This window comes from Aethalodelphis obliquidens, unplaced genomic scaffold, assembly GCF_003676395.1.
Source record: "Aethalodelphis obliquidens isolate GAN/ISIS:26980383/991018 unplaced genomic scaffold, ASM367639v1 scaffold54, whole genome shotgun sequence".
NCBI classification, from domain to species: domain Eukaryota; kingdom Metazoa; phylum Chordata; class Mammalia; order Artiodactyla; family Delphinidae; genus Aethalodelphis; species Aethalodelphis obliquidens.
The window spans coordinates 9,779,885-9,806,328 of NW_020837998.1; the positions used below are offsets into that span (position 1 = coordinate 9,779,885).

At 36.5% G+C, this 26,444-nt stretch overlaps 1 protein-coding gene across 2 annotated transcripts in view; it reads left to right on the forward strand.

Annotated features, from left to right (window-relative positions):
- DIAPH2 (diaphanous related formin 2) overlaps window positions 1–26,444 on the forward strand; it is an 897,660-nt gene that overhangs the window by 375,612 nt on the left and 495,604 nt on the right. For both annotated transcript variants that reach the window (XM_027086071.1, XM_027086072.1), the window contains exons 19-20: window positions 14,974–15,075; window positions 16,926–17,020. In XM_027086071.1, the coding sequence (XP_026941872.1) occupies window positions 14,974–15,075; window positions 16,926–17,020 (197 nt within the window). The remainder of the gene's footprint in view (window positions 1–14,973; window positions 15,076–16,925; window positions 17,021–26,444) is intronic.

Genomic DNA, 26,444 nt, shown 5'->3' on the forward strand with positions numbered 1-26,444 from the left:
CAGAAGGCAATTACCAATTATTCTACAATAAACTATTAGGCTTATATTCTTGTTTTATACTGTATCTTTTATAGTTATGTTAAAAATGCTCTACAGCACTGAATATAGTATTATTAAAAGATAGTTCTTACAGGAGACAGAGTTTCTTATAGCTGGACCCTCATCCAACAACTTTTTTTTAAGTTCTTAAAAGCTTACAACCCAAACTGTTTCTGGCATTTAGTAGAATAAAGTACCTCATGGAAGGTCATTGTTAAATAGAAGCCACCTAACTATGATCTATTTAGTGATGTGCACACTCACACATAGACGCCAGTTATGGCTATCAATGCCTCAATATTAAACTAAGTGCATCTATGGAATAGATTTCATAGAAGTTGATTTAATTTATTTTGATGAATAGCTTACATGCTGAACTCAGGTTATCATTATTCTCATTGTTTATAGGTGATATCCACATGCTACTAGCTAGGAACATAACTGAAGTTGACCTTGGCATAAAATAGAGTACTTTCTTTAGGGATTATGTACTTTCACTAGAGTTTGGTTCTTGAGATCTATTGGTCTAAGGCATACAGTCTTTAAAATGGCTACCTGGTGTGCAAAAGCAATGAAACCAAGCTCCAGTGTGCTTGCTTCAGTATCATTTTGTTGAGCTCAACTGTGGATTTTGGTTAGACTGAATTTTCCCTATTTTGAAAACTCTAGTTTTCATGGAATAAAATATTTTAACTCTCCCTATTTTGCATATTCCAAGCTTTACCTGCTCTGGTTGTTCTTGGTGACGTGATAAAAAAGGAGCATGTTTACATCAAACAACGATGAATCTGTTTTCAACTATCTTCCACTTTCCTTTCAACAACAAATCATTGTTTTTTCCTTTCTCTTCTAGCATGGTGATAACTGCATCTATAAAAGGGAAGGGAGGCCCTGGTATCTAATATTAATTTTAGTATTATCTATTAATGTATTATGTATATACACATTTTAAATTAATGTGCAAAATGCATTCTTATTTACTCTTAAAACTTCTATGTACTTCTATGTACTTAGAGTGATAGATTATAGCAAGCAACATATGGCAAGATCCTTGCTCTCAGGGAATATATCTAGTTGATAATTGATTTAAAAATAGGGACTTCCCTGGCAGTCCAGTGGTTAAGACTCCATGCTTCCAGTACAGGGGGTGTGGGTTCGATCCCTGGTCGGGGAACTAAGATCCCACATGCCGCGTGGCGTGGCCGAAAAAAATAAAAATAAAAGTAAAGAGTGTGCCATGAGAATCATTCACTTTCTTTTAAAATCTCATCAGTTGTCACTACTGTGTACCCAGCTGTTGAGCAAGCGTTGCCTTCAGTGTTAGATTCTGAGCTGTAGAAGAAATTACAAACAGGACTTCCATAGGTTACTGTTGATGACATTTGCAGTTTTCAATTTGGGGATTTTTGAACTATTACAGAGTGTTGTATTATATGCCAGAGAGCAGTTGTTCTAAACCTTGTTGATATCCAGAATTACCTGGGGGGTTGTTAAGAGATACAGGTCCTGAGGCCCTACGTACAGAGATCTTGACATTTTGATTCTGTAGTTATGGGTGTGTTCCAATCCAGATTATAAGTAGATGAGAGAGTAGGGAAGGACAAGGAGATGGGGTCAAGCATTCGACATTCTTGATAGTATAACAGGATGATAGGTAGGGATAGAAGAGGGTTATGAATCTGTTTGTCTTAAGAACAGGATAACTCTAAGCTTATTCAAATTTTGTTCTGAACATGTCTTTCCAACATTTCCAGAGTAATCTCACATATTGCTTACTACTTTGAAATAGAAAGTCACCAACAAACCAAACTTGACTTAAAAAAAAAGAAAGAAATGAAAAGTTCAGATACCCCCTCTCCTACACATGCTTTGATTGCCTTCAACAAAATACACTGATGTGGTTTCTGAACTAAAGAAAATTACTGCTGAAAGATAAAATTGAAACCAGTTGGAATCCAAAAGGGGAAAACAGAGACGATGTAACTGTGGTTGTTTCCCATTGAGCTCAGCCAGTAACAAACCAAATTGAGATACTCAGTAATATTTTTATGTACATAAAGTAAGAGAACTGTATTATATGAAATTCAAAGTTCTGATTTATGTGTGTTTTTTATAGAACTTGGATTTCATCTTTTCATAAACCAGTATATCCCAAGTGAAACATTACCAAACATTTTAGCTCCTTATGAGTTCTCATTCTACCCAGATATTGATGGGATGGTAGAAGCTAATTTTATAATTTTATTAAGGCTAATTTGTTTTTATGGTCATTTTACGTGTAGACATATGATGAAATCATATGAGAATATACAGAGAATAAATAAGAGACAGTTATGGTCTGGGATTAAATCGTTGATCCCCGTAGGGTTGACACACTTAAAAAAACATCAGGAGTATAAATGTGTTTGATTACATGAACGCTATTTGAAAAACAAAATTATCAATCAACAGTTACAGTAAGGCACTTCTAGGTGCTATTTTGCAGGGAAGAGGTTGAACATTTACTCACATTTTCAAAAGTTGAAGTAAGAATAAGTTGACCTCAGTTACAAAAGGAAGGGGATGAGGGACTAGATACTTACTGAGCACTTATTATGTCAAGGGTTGGTAAACTATAGAAGGCAAATCCGGACTGCCACCTAGTTTTGTAAATACATAGGTGTTATTTGAAAGCCGCCATGCTTGTTTGTTACTCATTGTCTATGGCTGCCTTCGGGAGACAATGGGAGAGTTGAATAGAATTGCAAGAGACTGTATGGCCTGCAAAGCCTGAAGTATTGACTATCTAGCCCTATCCGGGACTGCCACTTACACAATTCCTAGAATTTGCCTCAACTGCTTTTCAAAGGTTCTCTTGGTTCATGCCAGAAGTCTGTGGGGGTGGCAGTGATCATACTTCGTCAGCTAATGTTCTTTGGTTTGGGCTTCCTCATCAAGCCTGTGCCTCTTATGAGTATATTGCTCCAGTCCGCACAACCATTTTTTAAAAATCTGGTGACTTCTCTGAGTCCTTGGGTCCCTGATATAATCTCTAAGCCTCTCACTCTAGTTCTTCATAAGTTACACAGAAATCAGTTCCTCCAGCTACCTAGTTGCTTCCCTAGAAGTAACTAATGTAATAAATGTCTTGTAAATCTTCCCGGAAACATTTACGTATATACCGGCAAATACACATCAATATTTTTTCCTCTGTTTTCCCCATAAATGGTAGCATGTGCTGTACAGTCTTGTATACCTTGTTTGTTTCATTTAACGATATTTGTGAAGATCATTCCATAAAGAGCTTCCTTGGTCATGGATATAGCAGCAGAGTAGTCCGTTGAGTGGGACACACGATGGTTTAATCAGGCAATCTTCTATTGATGAGTTTTTGGGTCATTTCAAACCTTTTGCTATTAAAAACAATGCCCAGTGATTTCCCTGGCGGTCCAGTGGTTGAGACTCCGTGCTTCCACTGCAGGGGGCATAGGTTTGATCCCCAGTCCAGGAACTAGGATCCCACATGCTGCGTGGTGCGGCCAAACCCCCCCCCCAAAAAAAAACAAACAATGCCCAGTGTACCATAGTTTATAGAATCTGTCTCCAATTGATGAACATTTGTAATCTTTTGCTAGTAACAATACTGGAATACATAACCTTAGACATAAATCATTGTGCACAAATGTGAATATATATGGATTATTCCAAAATATATATACATGGATAAATTCCAAATAATTGGAGGGCCTGTTCTTTTCCAGGCACAGATTTAGGTGCTAGCATGTAACAGTGCACAAAACAGTCACAAATACATTTTTTAAATGGAGCTGACATCAAAGTGGAAGGAGCAGACAATAAATAAAGAAGACATGTATTATGTCAGATGGTGATAACTGCTATAGAGAAAAATGAAGCAGGCAAAGGGGGAAAGGAGTGCCAAGAGGGAGGAGTTATGATTTTGAAGCACATCATCAGGAAAGATCTCTATGAGAAAGCGACATTGACCAAAGATCTGAAAGAAGTGGGGGAAGATCTGGGGATGATATAACCTCAAGTGCAAAGGCTCTGCTGTGGGAGTTGGTCTGGTATATTTGAAGAACAGCAAGGAAGCTAGTGTGGCTGGAGGAGAAGGAATGAGAGGAAAGTAGTAGAAGCTGAGGTCACAGTAGCTAAGGAGAGGACATGGAATATAAAGTAAGGCCTTCTAACTTATGGTTACCAAACGGGAAATGTGGGGCGGGGGATAAAGTAAGAATTTGGGATTAACATATAGACACTACTATATATAAAATAGATAATCAACAACACCTACTGTATAGCACAGGGAACTCTACTCAATATTCTGTAATAAATTATGTGGGAAAAGAATCTGAAAAAGAATGGATCTATGTATATGTTTAACTGAATCACTTTACTGTACACCTGACACTTACACAACATTGTAAATCAACTATATTCCAATATAAAATAAAAAAAATAAATTTAATAAAAAACAAAGCAAGGCATTCTAGGCTACTGTAAAGACTTTGGTTTTTACTCTGAATGAGACAGAAAACCATAGGGGGTTTCTGAACAGTGGAATAAAATGAATTGACAGGATATAGTGAAGAAGGGCAAAGATAGGATGGAGACGGCTAATCAGTTTACTGCAATAACCTAGGCTAGAAGTTACGGTGGCTTAAAACCCTTGGGTAGGAAGTGGAGGTGATCAGAAGTGATCAAATGCTGGATTTGCTGAAGAGTGGGATGTGGCCTGTGAAAGAAAAGAGTCAGTGATGATTCCACCTTTTTTTTGCTTGAACAATTGGAATTAAGTTGTCATTTGTCGAGAAAAAGACTAAAGCAGATTTGGGAGTCAGACAAGGAGTTTGGTTTGGGATGTGCTAAATTAGAGACAATTATTGGGCAACCAAGTGGAAATATCCAGGAGATTAGAAGTTTCTTTTTAGGATACATAGTCTCCCAGTTTCTGTCGTTTGAATAAGTCCCTGGTGGGATCTAGAACACTGACGTTCTTCTAGACACGCTCAGGTATACTTGAAACCCAGACTGAAAAATCCTACATTGTCAAGTTGAGGCTCTGGCTCCAACTCTCTCAGGGTGTTATTTTGCTCACTCTTGCTCAACAAGGTTAATTGCCTTCTGCATTAAACTGAATTGTGTGCAGGACTTGTACCAGTCTGAGATGGACCACATTAAGAAAGAAAAACCTGGATATGATGAATGCCCAAACTGTATTCTCAGCAAGAAATGCCCTATTAGCCCAGTGGCACTGGGTTTTAGCATCATAATTCCTACTGTGATGTTTTCTCAATACTCCTCTTTATTTGACACACTTAGCTCTTGGGGTTTCTTGCTGGACTTACTGATTTGTGACAAGAAATTAGGAAATTTGACAGAACAGGAGGTCCTCTGAGTGTATGGGATGGCCAGAAAACATCAGTCCCTACGTAGCAAAGCCAGAGCCAAGCTGCGGGTAAAGGGATTAACTAGAACTTGAGTCAGGTACTCACAGAGATTAAAGGTTAACAGGAAGAACCCCCACCACCTCATTTGTCAAGTACCAGGTTGAGGTAAAAACTATACTTGAGTTTTGGCATTTAAATGATCATTTCAAATGAGGGAAACTCTCCCTAAAACCTCTAAGCTAACTTTATTTGTCCTTCCTAAAATATCCATTACCTGCTTAGCTATTGAGGCCCAATTGAAGATATACAACATTAGCTATGCACGTTGTTAAACATAGTGTTCTGGTGACATTTAGCAGTGTTCAGGAATTGGTTTAATGAACAGGTGTACAAGTATATTAGTTATGCAGATGTTAATTTGAAGTAACATGTGCTGCCTGATTTGGGGGGTTCTTGTCTAAAATACAACCAGTAAGATTTGCTCCTTAATTTGGAAATCATTACAATGTGTGTGTGATTCCCACCATTAGAACCATTAGTCTTGTGCAGTGTGCTCTAAACTTCGAGAACACTCCTGGTAATGCCGTTCCTATGGCTTCAGGTACTGTGCAGGTGTCGGGATGAAATCTACCTTTCTGTGGGATGCTGTAGTTAGTGCACAGCTGTAGGCAATGTGGAGAGGGGACGCTTCACAGCTGCAATATGCGGCTCTTGTAAGAGGAGACAGAGAAGCAATTTCCCAGTGCATATTACAGCAGCCTTTCCTCCCAAGGTTTGGTAAACAAATGTGTTACTCCTCACAAAATGTATTCACAGACAATTGAAAACAAAATTGTACTTGCTTTCCAAACTGACTAATCTTGACCAGTATTTTTTTTTTTTTTTATCGTTCTCTTCTCTATTGTTTCTGATTCCTGCTTACACTTGGTACTTGGGATTCCTGAGGCTAACAGTCTGTAAACTGTAAAAAAGGATGGACATATTTAAGTATCAATCTAGCCATATTTTTATTTTTATGTTGAAAAGAAAGGTACTTTGCACAGGCCAATATAGCAAACATCCATGCAGCAGCCTCCCAGAATGAACAAATGCTAATAACATTTAGTCTTATTTACTACAGATCTTTGCTTTGTAAGAAATAAAACATTAAAGTTGAGGTTTTAAGGGTTCTACTTATTCTAGTATCACTTTCCTCCTCCAAGACAAACACCGTCATTAATCTGCTGAGTATCTATTCTATGTTTTATAATTTTTCTGTATATATATATGTGTGTGTGTGTGTGTGTGCGTGCGTGCATGTGTGTGTATGTATATATATACTCATCTACAAATAATACAGAAGATTATTTGTGTTTTATTTTTAATTTAGATGAATGCTAATATACTGCATTCACCATTTTCCACCACTTTTATTTTTCCATTCAGCATTGTATTTGGGATCTCTTCTTGTTGAAATATTTAGTTGTAGCACTGTCACTGTAAATGCTGGGTTGTATTCCATTATATTAATATACCACAATTTATTTACCCATTTCACAACCCCTGGCATGTGGGTTGTTTCCAATTTTTGTACTGTTATAAACACATGTCTACAGTGAACATCCTTGTCTCCTTGATCGTTTGACCTGTAAGTGGAAGGATTGGGGTATACTCAGGGTAAGCAGACCTTAAATATATTTGGCATTAATAAATGCTTATTTTAAGGTTGTCCTGATTTTTATTGCTACTGTTGGCACAATCAAATCCTTATTTCTCCACCTTGTCATCCATACTTGGTATTGTGAGACTTTTTTTGTGATTTCCAATTTGATGAGTGTGAAATGGTGTTTCCTTGGTTGTTTTCATTTGCATTTCCCTGATTTACTGATGAGGTTGAGCATCCTTTTATTACTTGCTATACGACCTTGGGCAAATGACTCAATTTTTCTCTTCCTTAGTTTCCTCCTTTGTAAAATGACATTGGTAATACCTATCATATAAGGTGATATAAAAATTAAATTAGTTAGTTCCAGGCACAGAGCAGATATTTAATAAAAGTTGATTTTGGTGAGGGTTGTGATGTTTGTGGTTGTAGTTACTACTACTTCTAGTACTACTACCACTATTATTATTGTTTTAATTATTACCATTAGTACACTTACCTCTTTAGTGTGTATGCAGATACATATACATGTATATATACGTGTGTGTATATATATGTATATATACGTATATAAGCCTTTGTGCATTTTTCAGTTGTGTTTGTTTAATATTTCCAGAAATGCAAAGATAAAGATGATTTGAAGAGAGTGGAAGATAACAATTAAATGAAAAGATCGTTGCAGCTATCATACAGAAAGCATAGTAGATTTTCCCTGCCTGCCATTGTCATAGTTGCACTCATTTGAACAATTGTTAATTGAAGCTAAAATAACAGCTGTTTCAACTAATACATGAAAAGTTATTTCCATATAGTTAGAATCACTTCTGGAATTGTATGCAGGTGAACAAAATATGTACATATGTCAGGAAGTCACAATTATTTTATTTGTATGATATATCTGAAATGACAGTTGGGCATTGTTGAATATGCATGCATATATGTATGTGTGAAGCTACATAAATTTTCAGTGTGGCTTGGAACACTACTATTATTAGCTTTATTTACCCTGGCTTTGTATATAGTGCACTTAATAGGAGGTGTCATATTTTACTTTTCCATATATTCCTTCTTTTAAAAAATATTTCTTTTCTTTTCTTTTCTTTATTTTTTTGGCTGCGTTGGGTCTTAGTTGCAGCACACGGGATCTTCGTTGAGGCATGCAGGATCTTTTTTTTTTGTTCCGGCATGCGGGCTTCTCTCTAGTTGTAGCGTGTGGGTTTTCTCTCTCTAGTTGTGGCGCACAGGCTCCAGGGCACATGGGATCTGTAGTTTGAGGCACGCAGCCTCTGTGGTTGAGGCGCTCGAGCTCAGTAGTTGCGGCACATGGGCTTAGTTGCCCCGTGGCATGTGGGATCTTAGTTCCCCAACCAGGGATTGAACCTGTGTCCCCTTCATTGGAAGGCGGATTCTTTACCACTGGACCACCAGGGAAGTTCTCATATATTCCTTATTCTATGATGTCACACATCAGTTGATGCTGATTTGAAGATAACAATATTATCTAATATGGAACTATGGCTTCCAATAACAAAAGGGAGATTTGCTGAGTGCTATGCAGGTATTCGTTCAAGCTATATTATTATGGATAAGGAAATTATAATTGTTATATACCTTTTGGAGATACTTCCACAATTAGTAATTTTCCTATGACCACTTACTAAAGACACGTGAGTAGACATTTAAGTCTTGTGTACCATTATATGCTCACGCTAGGCTAACGCATAGTAGGTGTTCAACAAGTATTTGCTGGATGAATGAGTGAATGAATGAATAGTATTGATGCCGACTTCAGGAATCAATCTTTCTCACAGGAATTTTGAGATAAATTAGTTATAAAAATTTTATTATGATTTATGGCAGTTATCACCATGTAAATCATTCAGTGTTACCCATTTATATTATCTTAATATTTGCTACAAATTACGAACATCTTGACACATGTTCTATGTATCCACTGGGATAGTGGAAATTAATAGGGGATTCCTGAACATTGCCTAAATTAGATTGGGGAAAGAATGTAACCATGTTTACTTTACTTATGCTGATGATCATCCCTCAGCTGTAAAGGAATAAATTTATAGTACAACTGCATGTAAAAATCCATGTATTACAGGAAATATAAGAATACTCAGTGGGCATTTTATGTCAGATAATTAGTATCTTGATGTTAACATATCTTTAATAATAATACAAATGTCTTTATTATTACATCATTATCTTCCTACAGACAGTATTTTATAATGTTTCATCATTATTCAGTCGATTAGCATTGCCAATTTAAGCACGCAAATTAATTTAATCCATCGGTTTTAAGCCCTGTGGCTGTATGGGTTTTCATTTGTACAGGGAGAGATCACATACGACTGGAGGCCTCATTGTGAAACTGAGGATCATAGGGCCATTGATGCTAAAATCAATTTTTGAAGTTTTTGTATTGAGAATTAAAAAACATCTCTAGTCTCATTCAAGTAATTTGAAATAATTATAGAATCACTATAATTTACTTTGTTTTAAAATAAATTTAAGTGTTTTTTTTGTTGTTATAAACACATTTAACATGAGAGCTACCCCCTTAACAAATTTTTAAGTACACAATACGGTATTGTTAACTGTAAGGCTCAGTGTTATACCACAGATCTGTAGAACTTATTTAACTTGTATAACACACTGAACAGTAATGCCCCATATCCCTCTCCCTCCAGCTCCTGGCAGCCACCATTCTACACTGTTTCTATGAGTGTGACATTTTAGATGCCTCATATAAGTGTAATCATTGCAGTATTTGCCCTTTTGTGATTTGCTTATTTCACTTAGCATAATGTTCTCCAGGTTCATCCATGGTGTTGCATATGGCAGGATTTCCTTCTTTATTGATTTATTTATTTTTCTGTGTACCCTAGGATGGTGATTTTCTTTCTTTTTTTTAAATTAATTTTTATTGGAGTATAGTTGCTTTACAATGTTGTGTTAGTTTCTACTGTACAGCCAAGTGAATCAGCTATACGTATACATATATCCCCTCTTTTTTGGATTTCCTTCCCATTTAGGTCACCACAGAGCATTGAGTAGAGTTCCCTGAGCTATATAGTAGGTTCTCATTAGTTATCTATTTTATACATAGTATCAATAGTGTATATATGTCAGGGACTTCCCTGGTGGTCCAGTGGTTAAGAATCCACCTCCCAATGCAGGGGTTATGGGTTTGATCCCTGGTAGGGGAACTAGGATCCCACATGCCACGGGGCAACTAAGCCCACATGCTGCAACTACTGAGCCTGTGCGCCACAACTAGAGAGCCCTTGTGCCACAGCTACAGAGCCCACACGCTCTGGAGCCCGTGCCCCACAACTGGAGAGCTCACACGCCACAACTACTGACCCTGCATGCTCTGAAGCCCGAGCACGGCAATGAAAAGCCCACGTAGTACAATGAAAGATCCCATGTTGCACAACTAAGATCCAATGCAGCCAAAAAAAAAAAAAAATAGTGTATATATGTCAATCCCAATCTCCCAATTCATCCCACTCTCCTTCCCCCTTGGTATCCATACATTTGTTCTCTAGGTTTGTTCTCTACATCTGTGTCTCTATTTTTTCTTTTCAAATAAGATCATCTATACCATTTTTCTAGATTGCACATATATGCATTAATATACAGTATTTGTTTTTCTCTTTCTGACTTACTTCACTCTGTATGACAGTCTCCAGGTCCATCCACATCTCTACAAATGACTCAATTTTGTTCATTTTTATAGCTGAGTTATATTCCATTGTATATATGTACCACATCTTCTTTATCTATTTCTCTGTTGATGGACATTTAAGTTGCTTCCATGTCTTGGCTATTGTAAATAGTGCTGCAGTGAACATTGGGGTGCATGCATCTTTTTGAATTATGGTTTTCTCTAGGTATATGCCCAGTCGTGGGGTTGCTGGGTCATATGGTAGTTCTATTTTCAGGTTTTCAAGGAACCTACATACTGTTCTCCACAGTGGCTGTATCAATTTACATTCCCACCAACAGTGCAAGATGGTTCTCTTTTCTCCACACCTTCTCCAGCATTTATTGTTTGTAGATTTTTTTTTGATGACAGCCATTCTGACCAGTGTGAAGTGATACCTCGTAGTTTTGATTTGTATTTCTCTAATAATTAGTGATGTTGAGCATCTTTTCATGTGTTTGCTGGCCATCTGTATGTCTTCTTTGGAGAAATGTCTATTTAGGTCTTCCACAAATTTTTTGATTGGGCTGTTTGTTTTTTTGATATTGAGCTGCATGAGCTGCTTGTATATTTTGGAGATTAATCCTTTGTCTGTTACTTCGTTTGCAAATATTTTCTCCCATTCTGAGGGTTGTCTTTTTGTCTTGTTTATGGTTTCCTTTGCTGGGCAAAAGCTTTTAAGCTTCATTAGGTCCCATTTGTTTATTTTTGTTTTTATTTTTATTACTCTAGGAGGTGGGTCAAAAAAGATCTTGCTGCAATTTATGTCAAAGAGTGTTCTGCCTATGTTTTTCTCTAAGAGTTTGATGGTGTCTGGCCTTACATTTAGCTCTTTAATCCATTTTGAGTTTATTTTTGTGTATGGTGTTAGGGAGTGTTCTAATTTCATTCTTTTACATGTAGTTATACAGTATTCCCAACACCACTTATTGAAGAGGCTGTCTTTTCTCCATTGTATATTCTTGCCTCCTTTGTCATAGATTAGGTGACCATAGGTGCATGGGTTTATCTCTGGGCTTTCTATCCTGTTCCATTGGTCTATATTTCTGTTTTTGTGGCAGTACCATACAGTCTTGATTACTGTAGCTTTGTAGTATAATCTGAAGTCTGGGAGCCTGATTCCTCCAGCTCTGTTTTTCTTTCTCAAGATTGCTTTGGCTATTCGGAGGATTTCCTTCTTTTTGAAAGCCAAATAATATTCCATTATATGTATATACCACACTTTCTTTATTCATTCATCCTTTGATGGACATTTAGATTGTTTCCATATCTTGGCTATTGTGAATAATGCTGCAGCAAACATAGGCGTACAGGTAACTCTTCAAGATTTGAATTTCAATTCTTTTAGATATATACCCAGAAGTGGGATTGCTGGATTGTATAGTAGTTCTATTTTAATTATTTGAGGAATCTCCATACTGTTTTTCCTAGTGGCCCTAGTGGCTATACCATTTTACATTCCTACCAATAGTGTACAGGGGTTCCAATTTCTCAGTATTCTCACCAGCACTTATCTTTTTTTTTTTTTAAATAATAGCCATCTTAACAGGTGTGAGGTGATATCTCATTGTGGTTTTGATTTGCATTTCCTTTGTGATTAGCAGTGTTGAACATCTTTTCATAAGCCTGTTGGCCATTCCGTATGTCTTCCTTAGAGAGATATCTATTTGAGTTTTAATTGAATTATGGGATTATCCATTTTTTAAATTAAGTTATGGAATATTTAAGTTTTGTAAGTATTAGAAACATATATGAAATAAAAGCATCTTAGGAAAAGTGGCATTTTCTAGTCACTATGAAAGCAGGAACTTTTTAATATAGGAAAGCTTCAATACTATATAGTTAAGTTTCATACATCATTGCCTCTCTTCAAATTCTATATTTATCTAAGCCTGTGGTTGTGATTGCTAAGGAATGCTTTTAAAGACAAGAAAGCCAAAGGTGATAATAGCCACTGGTCAGTATCTACTGATCCTGGTGAAAACATTATTGTTTCTGAAAGCCTGTTTAGTTAAGGAGTTATTTTAAACTAGATTTACTCTAATGATTCTCAGAACAGCAGTGCCCAGTCATGGAATTCTTACCATTCCTTGAGCCTGAGATAAAACCAAATTGTATAATACAAGGAAAATATACTAGGATTGAAAAAACAAAACTGTGAACTCAAGATATTTAAGAGATCTAATCTTAATTTTAAACAGTCTGTTCATGTGAAAAGGGGAGAGGTTGAAATATACTTTTAAAAAAAGCAAAACTATGAAGTCATACAAAATGAGCATTATATATGCCTGGGTTAGTCAGGAGTCTGTTAGTTTGCAGGATAATCTTAATATGTCTTTCATACTATAGCATTTTCATTGTATATGTACTTTGTTAATTAGTCTCCCATAGTGGGATTTAAGGCATATTGAAAGATTAGGACAGTTTTCTTGACTAATCTGTTTGACTAGGACACATTTCTGAATGATACTAGAAGTAATTTCAATAAAATTCAGATAATTTTTTTATTGACAAAAGGACTGACTCTTTGACTGTTACTTCTTTATATAGAGTTGTGTTAAATTAAAATGCTGATTATTTTATTGGAGAGACACTGTAGTCTTAGATCCTTTGGGGGAACACTTGTGGTGGTTTTAAAAGAATATCTTAAAAGTCATTTTTCTTCCAGTTGACCAATAACTCTCTTATCTTGTGTAAACATGGCAAACTACTTGGCACTCCCATAAGATCATGATTGTTAAGTGTAATTACCTAGCCTGATTGGACTCTCCATCACTTTAGATTGGTCATACTTGTAGAGCTTAGCACTAACTGTTAGGAATTTAGTTATTCAGGTAATTATTTTTTTTCTGTGATTTTTGTAGTAAGTTCATTTAATTTTCATATATTTTGCACCAGTAAAACAAAGGGGGGGTATCTTAATGGACCCACAATATTTTGATGCCTTCTAGAAAGTTTTCCAGATGCTCACATCTGTAAACACATAGCTTAGCAAAAAATCTACTGTGGTCGTGGGTTACTTTTCCTCTCAAGAAGATCAGTAACTCATTTGTGATCTCCTTAACAAAGATCAGATAAATACTGATTGCCTCAAAATGACATTATATTTTTTAAAAGTAATAAAGAAACAGCATGATGATGGCCGTGTGATTTAGTGATGAAATTTAGCAGCAAGAGTTTGGGCCCAAGAGCATATCATTCTACTCGACTGAAAAATGTTGGCTTTACTTTTCTCATATTTTTTCCCATTACCTACAACCCTGTTTTTATATTAGAAGAGGTAAACTGCCAACACAGGAATATAGTGGTAGCTGTAGAATTTCTGTGTAGGAGGGGTTTAGGGATTTGACATAAATCTTCATTTTCTTAGCAGACAGGATGTTGTTTTTCACTTTGGTTTGGGGGATGGCTTGTTTGGAGGGAGGGCTGGTGGAAGTGATGGGGGTCTAAAGCCCCTCCTTGGCACTGTCACTCCTCACGGTTTCAGGGCATTTTAACTGTTTGGAACTCAAGGGTTACCTTCTGAATATAGCATAAATAAATCTTTCGTTCAAAGAAAGCAAAGAGCACTAAAAAATGGTGAGGGAGACAAAGGGAACTTACTGAAAAGACCATGTCTTTGAGGTTTATTAATTATGGGTATGCAAATAGGTGCTAACTGTTGTGTAACTTGCAAATGTTTCATGTCTATTCTTCAAAGCAGTCCCAGCAGGAGTTTTTATATGGCAACCTGTTTAGCAGTTAAAGTTACCTTAGATATCTTTAAAGCAATTTCACTGAATTAAAGACCTGCCTAAATTTTAGCATATTTTAGGATAAATGCACATCTGCCTTTTTCCTCAATTAGTCCAAATTAGGGAGATTTTTCTATATATTTAATTCCATTACTGCTGTAGGAACCTGGTTAAGGAGTAATTAATGCTGCACATTAGGTAAGAAGCAGCAATTGATTTTTGGTTCTATTTGGCTTATCTTTTCTGCTTAAGTGCTGATATTTAATTTGTAGGGAAACCTCTAAACAGGTCTATATTTTTATGTTTATCCTCTTCCTTGAACTAATGAAATAAACCCATTTATTGATTTGGGCATGAGCTTTATTAATGTAGTTACTACGCCTTACTAATGTGATTCTGTGTATTTGGATTAGCACTGTTATTATTTATGAATCAACATTTTTCTTTCAGTTCAAAAGAATGCAGAAGCTTTTGAAGAAAAGAAGACCCTGCCTACAAAGAAGAAAGTGAAAGAGTTGAGAATTTTGGATCCCAAAACAGCCCAGAATCTTTGTATGTGATTATTTTCTCAGTAGGGAGTGGTGGTGATGGTGGTGGTGAGGGGTTGTTGGATGTATTTAAAACAAAGTTATAACTTCTTTGAACAGGTATATTTAGCACCTACTAGGAACAAAATTCTGTGTAAACGTGATTTAGGCTGCCTTTTTGTCATTCAGCCATAATAGAGACTACCATAATTTAGCCTTGGCTAGGCCAGGTGAAATTTATGAATAATAAAGCTTTGGAAAGTACTGATCATTCAGCATTGTTAGAGGCCACAGTGAGAGGAATGGCAGAGTTGAAAAGAGTGTTATATATTTTTTTCCTTCTGCCTAGGCCTGGGAGTGATAGTTTTAGAGTATTCACTAGTCACATTGGGCAAATCCTTTTACTACTATTTGCTTTATATTTGAAGGAATTGTGATGTGAGCTAGTTGTTAACCACTGTACTTTAAAACTGGTTAGTGAACCTTAAAGCCTTTAACAAAGCAGTCAACCATTAAATACGCTTTTCCTAAAGTAGCTGGACAGTTAAACCCATCTTCATTTACACAGGTCCTAAGTTTTTCTTGACATAGTCTCCACTCTGTATTAAATTCAGCATTTGTGTGTGTGTGTGTGTGTGTGTGTGTGTGACCACAGTATGCTGTGTTTATATTCTGAGGATTCTGAAACACTATGTATGAGAAATTTCAGCACATCAAGCATTTCTAAATATGCAGAGAAATACCTTGGGAGTTTATTTTGTGAAGGAGTGTGCTATAGAGAATCAGATTAAAGTAAACAACTCATCATTCTCATTCTTGTGTCAGTAGGAATGTTGCTGTCAGAAAAGCAGTCTCCTAATAGCTGTTTTGCCTGTGTACATTGCTTACCCCACAGTCCTTTTTTTTTATAAAGTGGATGTTCAGTACTTTAAAAAAAAAAAAGAAACGTAGTATGATCTTAATTGCTAGTTGATATCTGTCAACATTATTTATTTGGACTATGGAGGTCTCATTTGGTGTTTATGTCTAGGTAATCATTTGCCTGGACAGGGGAGGATGCTTTTTAGGTACCAGGGAAGGCATATAGACCTCTCCATGAAAAAAAAAAAAAAAATTCTTAGGAATATATTTATGTTCTGGTGGTAAGAACACATGTATGTTCTTTAAAAAGTATGTTCAGTGGAGGTTAAAGTGGAATGTATTGTTGAATAATGCTTTCGGAGTCAGTGTAAGCTTTTCTAGGTATAATTTGTTGAATTATTCCCATATGGCATAATATATATCCATTTAAGAAAAAGTTGACAAGGGAAATCGTTGATTCAACATAAAAGCAACTAATAGCACACCTCATGAATGTCATCAGGGATGCAGAGAACATTGAGGATTCAGACACTTTAATTTTTTCTTATGTGGGAGAACTGCAAAGTAGATTGATATGGTTTTCTTAGTATCGGGTTACTTTACTGTCATTCTTGAGAAGTGCTGTATTGGATGCATCTGACAATCTCCATGGTAAATTCTACGTTGAATTAAAAGGCCTACTTGAGATAAAATTTCTAACTTTTCATGGGTTATTTTGTATTAGCTTCATCTAAAATGCATAAGCATTTAGTCATCAGTGCTGTTAGTAGTTTTATCTTATATATAAATACGCATGAGCTGTAAACATTAGACCCTGAGCTAATAGGCCATTTTGCCTAGATGAGTAGTATAGTCCATCAAATGGAAGCTACTTTTGTTTGCTCATAATTCTGTAGAGTAATATTAGTGACAAGAATTTCATATTTTGAGTCTATGAAATGGGAATCAGGTATTTCTTAGGACTTTAAAATTGTGATGCTGCTCTCTTTTTAATAAAATCAATTTTTATTTTAGCTATCTTCCTAGGATCATATCGTATGCCATATGAAGATATAAAAAACGTCATTCTGGAGGTTAATGAAGACATGTTGAGTGAGGCCTTAATTCAGGTAACTTGCATATTTTGCTTTTAAATTTCATTTTCACAGATATTTCTAGATTGCTGTCCTTTCGATGGAGTTGTGTGAAAATGTTCTTCTATGTTTGGATAATAGAATTAGGAATATCTAGCTGTGTGGACAGTAAGAGGACTCAGATGATCTAGGTTCTAGGTATGTGTCTGCCATTTATTAGATATGTGTCCTTTTAAATTTAATTCTGTGCACATGTAGACGCATCATCCTCTGTACATAAAATTGCATCTATTTCATCATCACAATGACACTTTTAAGTAGATATTGTTATTACCATTGTATGGACGTAAAAGTGTACAGGCCAAGAGGTTAAAATAGCTTCCTCAGGATCAATGGGTGAATGGTAAAGTTATCCCTTGTTAAGCACTTAACGTGCTGGGGATTGTGCTCTTTATATATTTTATCTCATTGAATCCTGCAACAGTCCTATGAGATAAGTACTATTATCCTCATTTACACATCAGGAAACTGAGGCTTAGAGAGATTGCCCACTGTCACCTAGCTGGTCAGTGGCAGAGTAGTAGAGCTGAGACTCAGAACAAAGCCTATCAAGACTCTAAAGCCATTGCTCTTTTTATTCTATTATTCTGCCTCCTATGGGCAAACTGTGTCAGTTTGCTAAAGCCCTATCTTCTCATCTGACATTACTAGGTCACTGTGAGGATTACACCAAATAAACTGCTTGGTAGAATAAAGCACTCTATTAGATCTAATTCTTAGAATTCTTCATATGTTTGACCCTGTCTGGTTTAATTTTTGGAAGGAAGAACTGCAAGATATTTCATGGATGGGCATAGTCATTGCAGGTTTTTTGTTGTTTGTTTTTGAGCCACGTGGCTTGCTTTGATTTTAAGAAGACTGAGTAGTTTATGCTGTAGCAATTTTGTTATACCTCCCTTAGACTGTCTCTAAATCTCAGAGCACCATTGTCTGCCATTTGAGCAGGCTGTGTCTATATAGAAGTTTCTCCATTGTGTAGTGTAGGCTTGCATTACAGTTTACCCTGTAGGACTAAGAGTTAATGAGTTTGTGTAGGCTCTTTATTATCATGACACAACTTTATTAACCTCAACAAAAGTTACACTGTGCTAAGAAATTCCCTTGTGGAAAAGTTTTTTGAAAAATGTGTTTTCTTTGTCCAGCTAGCCATGTCCAGAATTCTCTGAGTTGAAATGGAGAGCTGATCACATTTGTCCTGCCTGCCTTAGTCCCGTGATTCTTTGCACAGTAGTCAGAATGAGCAAGTTAAGAAGCCTAAATGTGACTTAGTTCTCCCTCTTTTTATCCAGTTGGACAGTTTCATTTTAAAGTACAAAAAGGCAAACAAACATCTGACTCCTATTCAGTAGTTGAAGCTTTCTAGTCTTTTCTGTATAAGCAGATTTTAGTAAAAGAGAACCATATTTTGAAGAATTAATCAATGTAGGCATTTATTTTGCCCATTAAAACTGTAGCTTTTCCTTCACATGCCTTAGTAAATAAAAAAGAGTGTAATATGCAGAATGCTACTGTGATATTTATTTACCAGTAACATTAAAAACATTTATTATTTTTTAAGTCATGTTTTCAGCTCTTTAGGGAATGTAAGAAACAGAAGGAGTCTCACTTATGAATGGCCCTCTAATATTCAACAAGCTTTACAAATGTATGTATAGAAATGTATTACGTGGGATTTTTTTTTTTTTTTTCTGTTTCACTTGATTTTGTAGCATAAACGATACATATTTGTTTCTCTCTTTAAATTGCCTGGTCCAGTTGGGAGGAAGGAATTGCTTTCAATTTGGAGAAGGCAGTAAATTATGTCTAAATTACTGAACTCAGTTGGTTTAATCTTATCCACTATGCAGTCAAAAGGACTGCTTGTGAAATCACATTATTATGCTAAATCTCGGAAGGTGAGTGAAGGAGAACCACAAAGTGTAGATCCTGCCAGTTTCCTTCTGTGAGTGTTAATACCCATTGCTTCCGTGCATTTCCTGTTTGCTGGGGGTGGGTTAACCTTTTTCTGTCTCATCTCTTCCTCTTTTCTAGACATCCATTCCCTTTTCTAAGCCTGTATCTTTCTCTTTTTCACATCTCTGTGTGTTTGATCACTTGCATCCTTTGCCCCAACAATTTTGTGCGTTCCTTTTGTTTAAAGCAGGCCACTGAAGACTTTTTTCCAAGCTGGCTTGCCTTCCTCCTCGATGCCAGATACTCTAAAATTTCTTCTCATTCCTTACCCTGCTCAATCAAAACTCATTTTCTTACTTCTGCTTGTAGGAGAAAACAATTTAACATGTAATTTAATAGTATGCATGATTGGAATTGTGCTGCTTGGGTACAAGGCACAAATTGTGAATAACTCATCTGAGTTATGAAAGTTAATATTGCGTTTATGCAGACAAATCCAATGTCTGAGTATCTTCTAGTAAGGAGGAAGGTCCTGGGTAGAAACAATCATTTGATTTTCAAGTACCCAAAGGAGACTGCTTCCCTCAGGCCTGAGAAAAGACTAGATCACCACTGCCTTTCTCCCTCCCATCCTAGAAAGGGTTTGCTTCAGTGATGCAAAAGTAACATCAATTTGCCATTCAAAGGAGCTGTTTACCATTTATGACTAATTACCATGTAGCACATTGATAATGCATAGCATTAAATATGTATCATCAGATTAACTTTGTTGTAAGTTCTATTTGATTACAGTGCTAAACTCCATCCATGCATAATCATAGTTTATTGCTCATGTGGCATGGTTGTCTCCTCATAACAACAAAAACAACAAAAAACAATTAAGGACACATTGCTTCCCAGAGACTTGAATTAACACCAGTATGGGTCAATAAGCTCTTTCCTGCCAGACAACTAATAGATTTTAGTTATTTGTCAGGATAAATCCTTTACTAACAAAACAAAACAAAACAAAAACAAACCCTCAAATGTTAATTTAATCAGCAAAAGAAAGCCCCAAATTTAAGGTTATTAATAAAAATATTAATGTCTCCTTTATTTCAAAATATCTAAATTGAAGCTAGAAGTCAAATTCACTATATGGAAGAAGTTGAAAGGTCCTAAAATACTTACAAGAACACATAGAAACACTTAAAAAGTACACCATATCCTGAGATTGTTGAGGAGCTTCTAATATATGCAATTATGAGTTAGTTCCAAATAATGTGTACTAAATTTAGGTGATTCTTGGAGTTATTATTTCAGCTTTGAAAATCTGCTTTAGTGTAATTTAATTTGATCTACTGAGAGAAAACTCTAAGACCAGTGTTTTTAGGACATCAGTGGTAAAAATGAAATATTTGTAGGCACATTTACATATAGAACATTGACCAAAAGAAAAAGAAATTAGCAGTTTTAAAAAAGTGGTTCAAGTGTTGAAGGAAAAATAACAGTATATTCTATTTTAGAACATCAGTGCATGCAAATGATTCTTAAATGCTGAGGAAATTCATGTTGGTAGGGAGATTATGGTCATATTCACAAAGCCTAAGCAGAAAAAAGATGATTAACGTAGAAGGCAGTATAAAATTGCTGCAGAATAATTACAAAGATATGTAAAAAGCAGGGGTTTTTAACCAGGGGTCCAAAGGCCCCTGGGAGACCCATGGAGAGAATTCAGGGGCTCCTGAACTTAGATGTGAAAAATACGGCTTCTTTATTTTCTTTACCTGCTAACTAATATTTAGTATTTCATCTGATTAACAATATAGGCAACAGACCAAAGTAGTATTAACAGTACCTCTAACTTTGTCACTAATAGAAATAATAAATGTTTTCCTATCACATTAAATTTGTGGCAGATATCTTGAAATATTGTTTATAGTCATTACTACTTCAAAATTACACTAGTTATTAAAGCTGCCACTAGATCTTATTTTTTAATGCTTTAATCAAGAAGCACATCTATTATTATATCACAATTTATTTTCTTAAATATCTTGATAACTATTTCAATATAATTGGTTTCTTTTGTAATTTTATGTATTTTACTTTATTCTGAGAAGGGATCCGTAAGCTGGTGTTAAAGAGTTCATGGCAAAAACAAAGAGGATAGAAACTAGTCCAGAAAAGTTTGCCAATCGAGATGGCAGACTAAGAAGTACATTAGAAGGGTGAGAGGATCAGCTACATTCTGACCACATTGCCCCTCTCCAGACTGGCACAGCACTGCACCGAGAGGGCCCCCTGGGCCTATGGTTTCTCCACTGGAAAAAGAGAGCCCTAGGTGGACATCTAGCTCCCCCAGCATTGTGGGACGCTTCCCAGAAGGACCATTTGGGCCACACTGCATAGAGATAACTGGGGGAATCTGTGGGGCTCAACCACTGGAGATCAGATAGAGGTGGAGAAGTTGAGGTGGGGCTTACAGCAACAGCACTTAGATCTTGGCAGACTGCATTTCTGCTTGTAGCAGTGCCTAAGCAGAGATCCCAGCCAGTGGCTCTGCCCATCTTTGGAGCCAAACTGGTGGCCCCATCTGGCTAGAGAGTTCGGTGGACAGTTCTGCCTGATTTAGGTGCCTGGTCAATGGGCTGTGCTAGCCATGCAGCTTGTTGTGCTGTCCTGCCTGGGCTGGAAAGCAGATTTGCAGCCCTGTGTAACTGCTGAGCATAGCCTCTAGTCTTACCTGTCCAAGTAGCCTAGCCTGAGAACCCAGGCCACTGTGGAACCCATGCTATAGCCCTGCTTGGTCAGAGAGCCAAGCAAGCAGCCTTGCCCAACTGTTAAGCATACTCTTTGGCTCCACATAACCAGGGAGCTTGAAGAGTGACCCTGGATAGTCTCAGAGCCCAATCTACAGTAACACTGAGCCACGGAGTCCAGACTATAACCCCACCCAACAGCAGAGTACAATCTATGACCCTGCCTGATTGCTGAACATCTAGCCTTGTCCAGGCCTGCAGCCTCACCCAAGCAGAGAACCCAGCCAGTTACCCTGCCCAATTGTGGAGCATAACCTGTTGCTTCACCTGATAAGGGACCCTAGACAGTGACCGTACCTGACCACAGAGCACAGTCCCTAGCCCCACCCAACTGCAGGATACAATTGGAAGTCCCTCACCACCAGAGAGCCCAGTCAGAGCATAGCCAGTAGCCTACCAGGTCGTGAGGCCCAGCCTGTAGCCCTGTGCAACATTCGGGCACAGTCTGAAGCCCTACTTGATGACAGAGCACAGCCTGCAGCTCCAACTGAACATAGTCCAGCCAGCAGTGCCATTCACTCAAGGAGCACAGCCCGAGACCTCAGCTGACCAGGAGCAATTGCAAAGCCCATTCATAGCCCTACCCACTTGCCAACCAGTAGCACCACCCTACCAGGGAACACAGCCTGTCACCTCACCTGACCAGAGGTGATTACAGAACCCAGTTAGTGACCCCACCTGACCACAGAGCACAGTCAGTAGCCCCACTCAATCTGAGCATCCACGCAGTAGCCCTGCTTGAATGTGGAGCTCAGCCAGCAGTTCCACCCAATGATGGAGCTCAACCAGTGGCACCCCCTCTGACCTCAGATACTGGGCAATAGCGTCATCCAACTAGGGACTCCAATAGCAAGCCCCAATTGCCAAAAAATGCTACCAGCTGACTCATCTAGTACCCCAGGTTGGGCTGATGAGTGAAGGTCTTACCCTGTGATAGCAGACATAAATTCTGGGAAAGAAGACCACTTACTCAAATGTGCAGGTACTAATGCAAGGAGTCAAGAATCACAAAGAATCAGGTAAAAATGACACCACCAAAGGAAACTAATAGGACTCCAATAACTGACCCTAAAGAAATGGAGATCTATGAACTTTCTGAAAAATAATTAAGAATAATCCTCTTAAAGAAGTTCAGTGGACTATAGGAGTACACAGAAAGACAACTAAACAAAATTGGGAAAACAATGCATAAACAAAATGAGAAGCTGAACAAAGGAAAAGTGACCATCAAAAAAACACACACACAAACAGAAATCCTAGAGCTGAGTAATACAATGACTGAACTGAAAAATTCAATAGAGAGATTCAATATCACACTTGATCAAGCAGAAGAGAGACAAGTGACCTGGAAGGTAGGCCATTTGAAATTATCCAGTCATAGGAGGAAAAAGGAAAAGAATGAAAAAGAGTGAAGAAAGCCTACAGGATTATCAGTGAATTTCTCAAAAGAAATATTACAGGCCAGGAAAATGTGGAATGATATATTCAAAATATTGAAAGAAAACAAACAAACAAACAAACAAAACACCTGTCAACCAAGACCACTCTACCCAGAAAAGCTGTCCTTTAGAAATGAAGAAAAGGTAAATATTTTCTCAAATAAACAAAGCTGAAGGAGTTCATCATCACTAGAAATACTAAATGGTGTTTTTCATGCTAACATGAAAAGATGCTAATTTAAACTGTAAAAACATGTGAATGTGTTAAACTCACTGGTGATGGTAAATATGTAGCCAAAGTCAGATTCTCTAATATTATAATGGTGTTGCATTATTCACTTACAACTCTAGTTTAAAAGTTAAAAAAAACAAATGTATTAAAAATAATCATAACTTCAATAATCTGTTATTAGGTACACATTATAAAATGTGTAAATTGTAACCTAAAATAATGTAAACTGTGAGGGGGGGCAAGAAGTAAAATTATAAAGTTTAGTATGCTATTGAAATTAAGTTGTTATCAGTTTAAATTAGGATGTTATAAATATATTTTATGTAAGCCTCATGGTAACCACAAAGGAAAAGCCTATAGTAGATACACAAAAGTTTATGATAAAGGAGTCAAAGTATACTGCCACAAAAAGTACTCAAATCTCAAAGGATGAGAACATTAGAAGAAGCAAGGAACAAAACATTCAGAAAACAATTAACAAAAGGCAAAAGCAAGTTCCTACCTATCAACAATTACTTTAAAGATAAAAGTATTAAAATCTCCAATCAGAAGACATAGAATAGCCTGAATGTATAAAAACAAGATTAAAAGATATGCTGTCTATAAGAGACTCACTTTAGCTTTAAGTACACACATAGCTTGAGATTGAAGGGATGGAAAAAGATACTTCAAGCAAATAGTAACCAAAAGAAAGCAAGGGTTGTGATACTTATAACAGACAAAATAGACATTAAGCAAAAAAATGGTCAAAACAGACAAAGACAGTCATTATGTAATGACAGAATGGTCAGTTCATCAAGAAGGTGTAACAATTGTAAATATTTATGCATCCAACATCGGAACATCTAAATATATAAAGTAAATACTAATAGAACTAAAACAAGGGCTAAAAGGAGAAATAAACAACAATAAAGTAATAGATGGGGACTTTAGTACCCCACTTTAAACAATTATCTCCATACAGAGAATCAATAAGTAAACAGTGGATTTGAACAACACTACGACTTAATGAACCTAACAGACATATACAGAACATTTCATCCGACAGCGGCAGACTACATTCTTTTCAAGTACACATGAAACATTCTCCAAGATAGATCATATGATAGTTAATAGATAGCAAATTTAAGAAGATTGAAATTGTATCACATATTTTTTCTGACCACAGTGACATAGAACTAGAAATCAATAACAGGAGGAAAGGTGGAAAATGCATAGAAATTTGAAAATTAAACATAACACTCCTGAACAACTAATGGATCAAAGAAGGAGAAAAGAAGAAATAAAGAAATACCTTGAGACACATCAAAATGGAAACACAACATACCAGAAATTATTGGATGGGGAAAAATAAGCAATTCTAACTGGCAAGTTTGTAGGGATAAACACATCAAGAAGAAAGAAAGATCTCAAACAACCTAACTTTTCTCCTCAAGGAAATAGAAAAATAAGCAAAAACTAATCCCAAGGTTAGTAGAAGGGAGGAAATAATAAAGACTAGAGCAGTAATAAATGAGAGTAAAAGACAATAGAAAAGATAATGAAACTAAGAGGTAATTATTTGAAAAGGTAAATTTGACAAACCATTAGCTAGACCAAGAAAAAAAGAGAGGAGACTCAGATAAATACAATCATAATGAAAGAGGAGACATTGCAACCCATATCAAAGAAATACAACAGATCATGAGACTATTATAAACAGTTAGATACCAACTAATTGAAGAAATGAATAAATGCCTAGTGACATACAACTTACCAAGAATGAATCATGAAGAAATAGAAAATATGAACACATCAGTAATGACTAAGGAGATTGAAACAGTATTTAAAAACCTCTCAAAGAGAAGTCTGGGATCAGGCTGTTTCACTGGTGAATTCTACCAAACCTTTAAAAAAGAATTAACATTGATCCTTTTGAAACACTTCCAAAAAATTGAAGAGGAAGGAACACTCACAAGCTCATGTTTTGAGGCCAGCATTACCCTGATACTAAAGCCAGATAAGGACACTACAAGAAAAATAGGGCAAAGGACTTGAGTAGACATTTTCCAAAGAAGATATTCCAATGGCCAACCTGTACGTGAAAAGGTGCTCAGTATCACTAATCATCAGGGAAATGCAAATCAAAACTACAATGTGATATCACCTCACACCTGTTAGAATGACTGTTATCAAAAAGACAGATAATGCTGGTGAGGATATGAAAAAAAGGGAACTCTTGTGCACTGTTGGAGGGAATGTAAGTTGGTACAGCCACTATGGAAAAAGGTACAGAGATTCCTTAAAAAATTAAAATAGAACTACTATATGATCCAGAAATCTCACTTCTGTGTATATATTTGAAGGAAATAAAATCACCATATCAAAGAGAGATCCAAATGTCCATGTTCATTGCAGCATTTTTTTTTTTTTTTGACAATAGCTAAAGCATGCAAACAACCTAGGTGTCCATTGACGGATGTGTGGATAAAGTTGTGATGTATGTATGTATACATACATACACACACACACACAGGAATATTATTCAGATTTTAAAAAGAAGGAAATCCTGCGATATGTGACAACATGGATGGACTTTGAGGACATTATGCTAAATGAAATATGTCAGGCAAAAACAAATACTGTGGGGTAACACCTATACGTGGAATTAAGACAAACCAGACTGATAGGAACAGAGTAGGTTGTTGTTTGTTTGCCAAGGGTGGAGGGAAGAAACTGGCTGAGAATGGATGAAACTGGCTCAAGGGTACAAAATCCCAGCTATAAAATGAATAAGTTCTGGGGATGTAATGTACACCATGGTGACTATAGTTAATAGTACTGTACTGTATATTTGAAAGTTGCTAAGAGAGTAAGTAAGTCTTAAAAGTCCTTGCCAGAATAAAGAAAAATTATGACTATGTGTTGTGATGGGTGTTTTTTTTTTTTTTAACATCTTTATTGGAGTATAATTGCTTTACAATGGTGTGTTAGTTTCTGCTTTATAACAAAGTAAATCAGCTATACACACACACACACACACACACACACACACA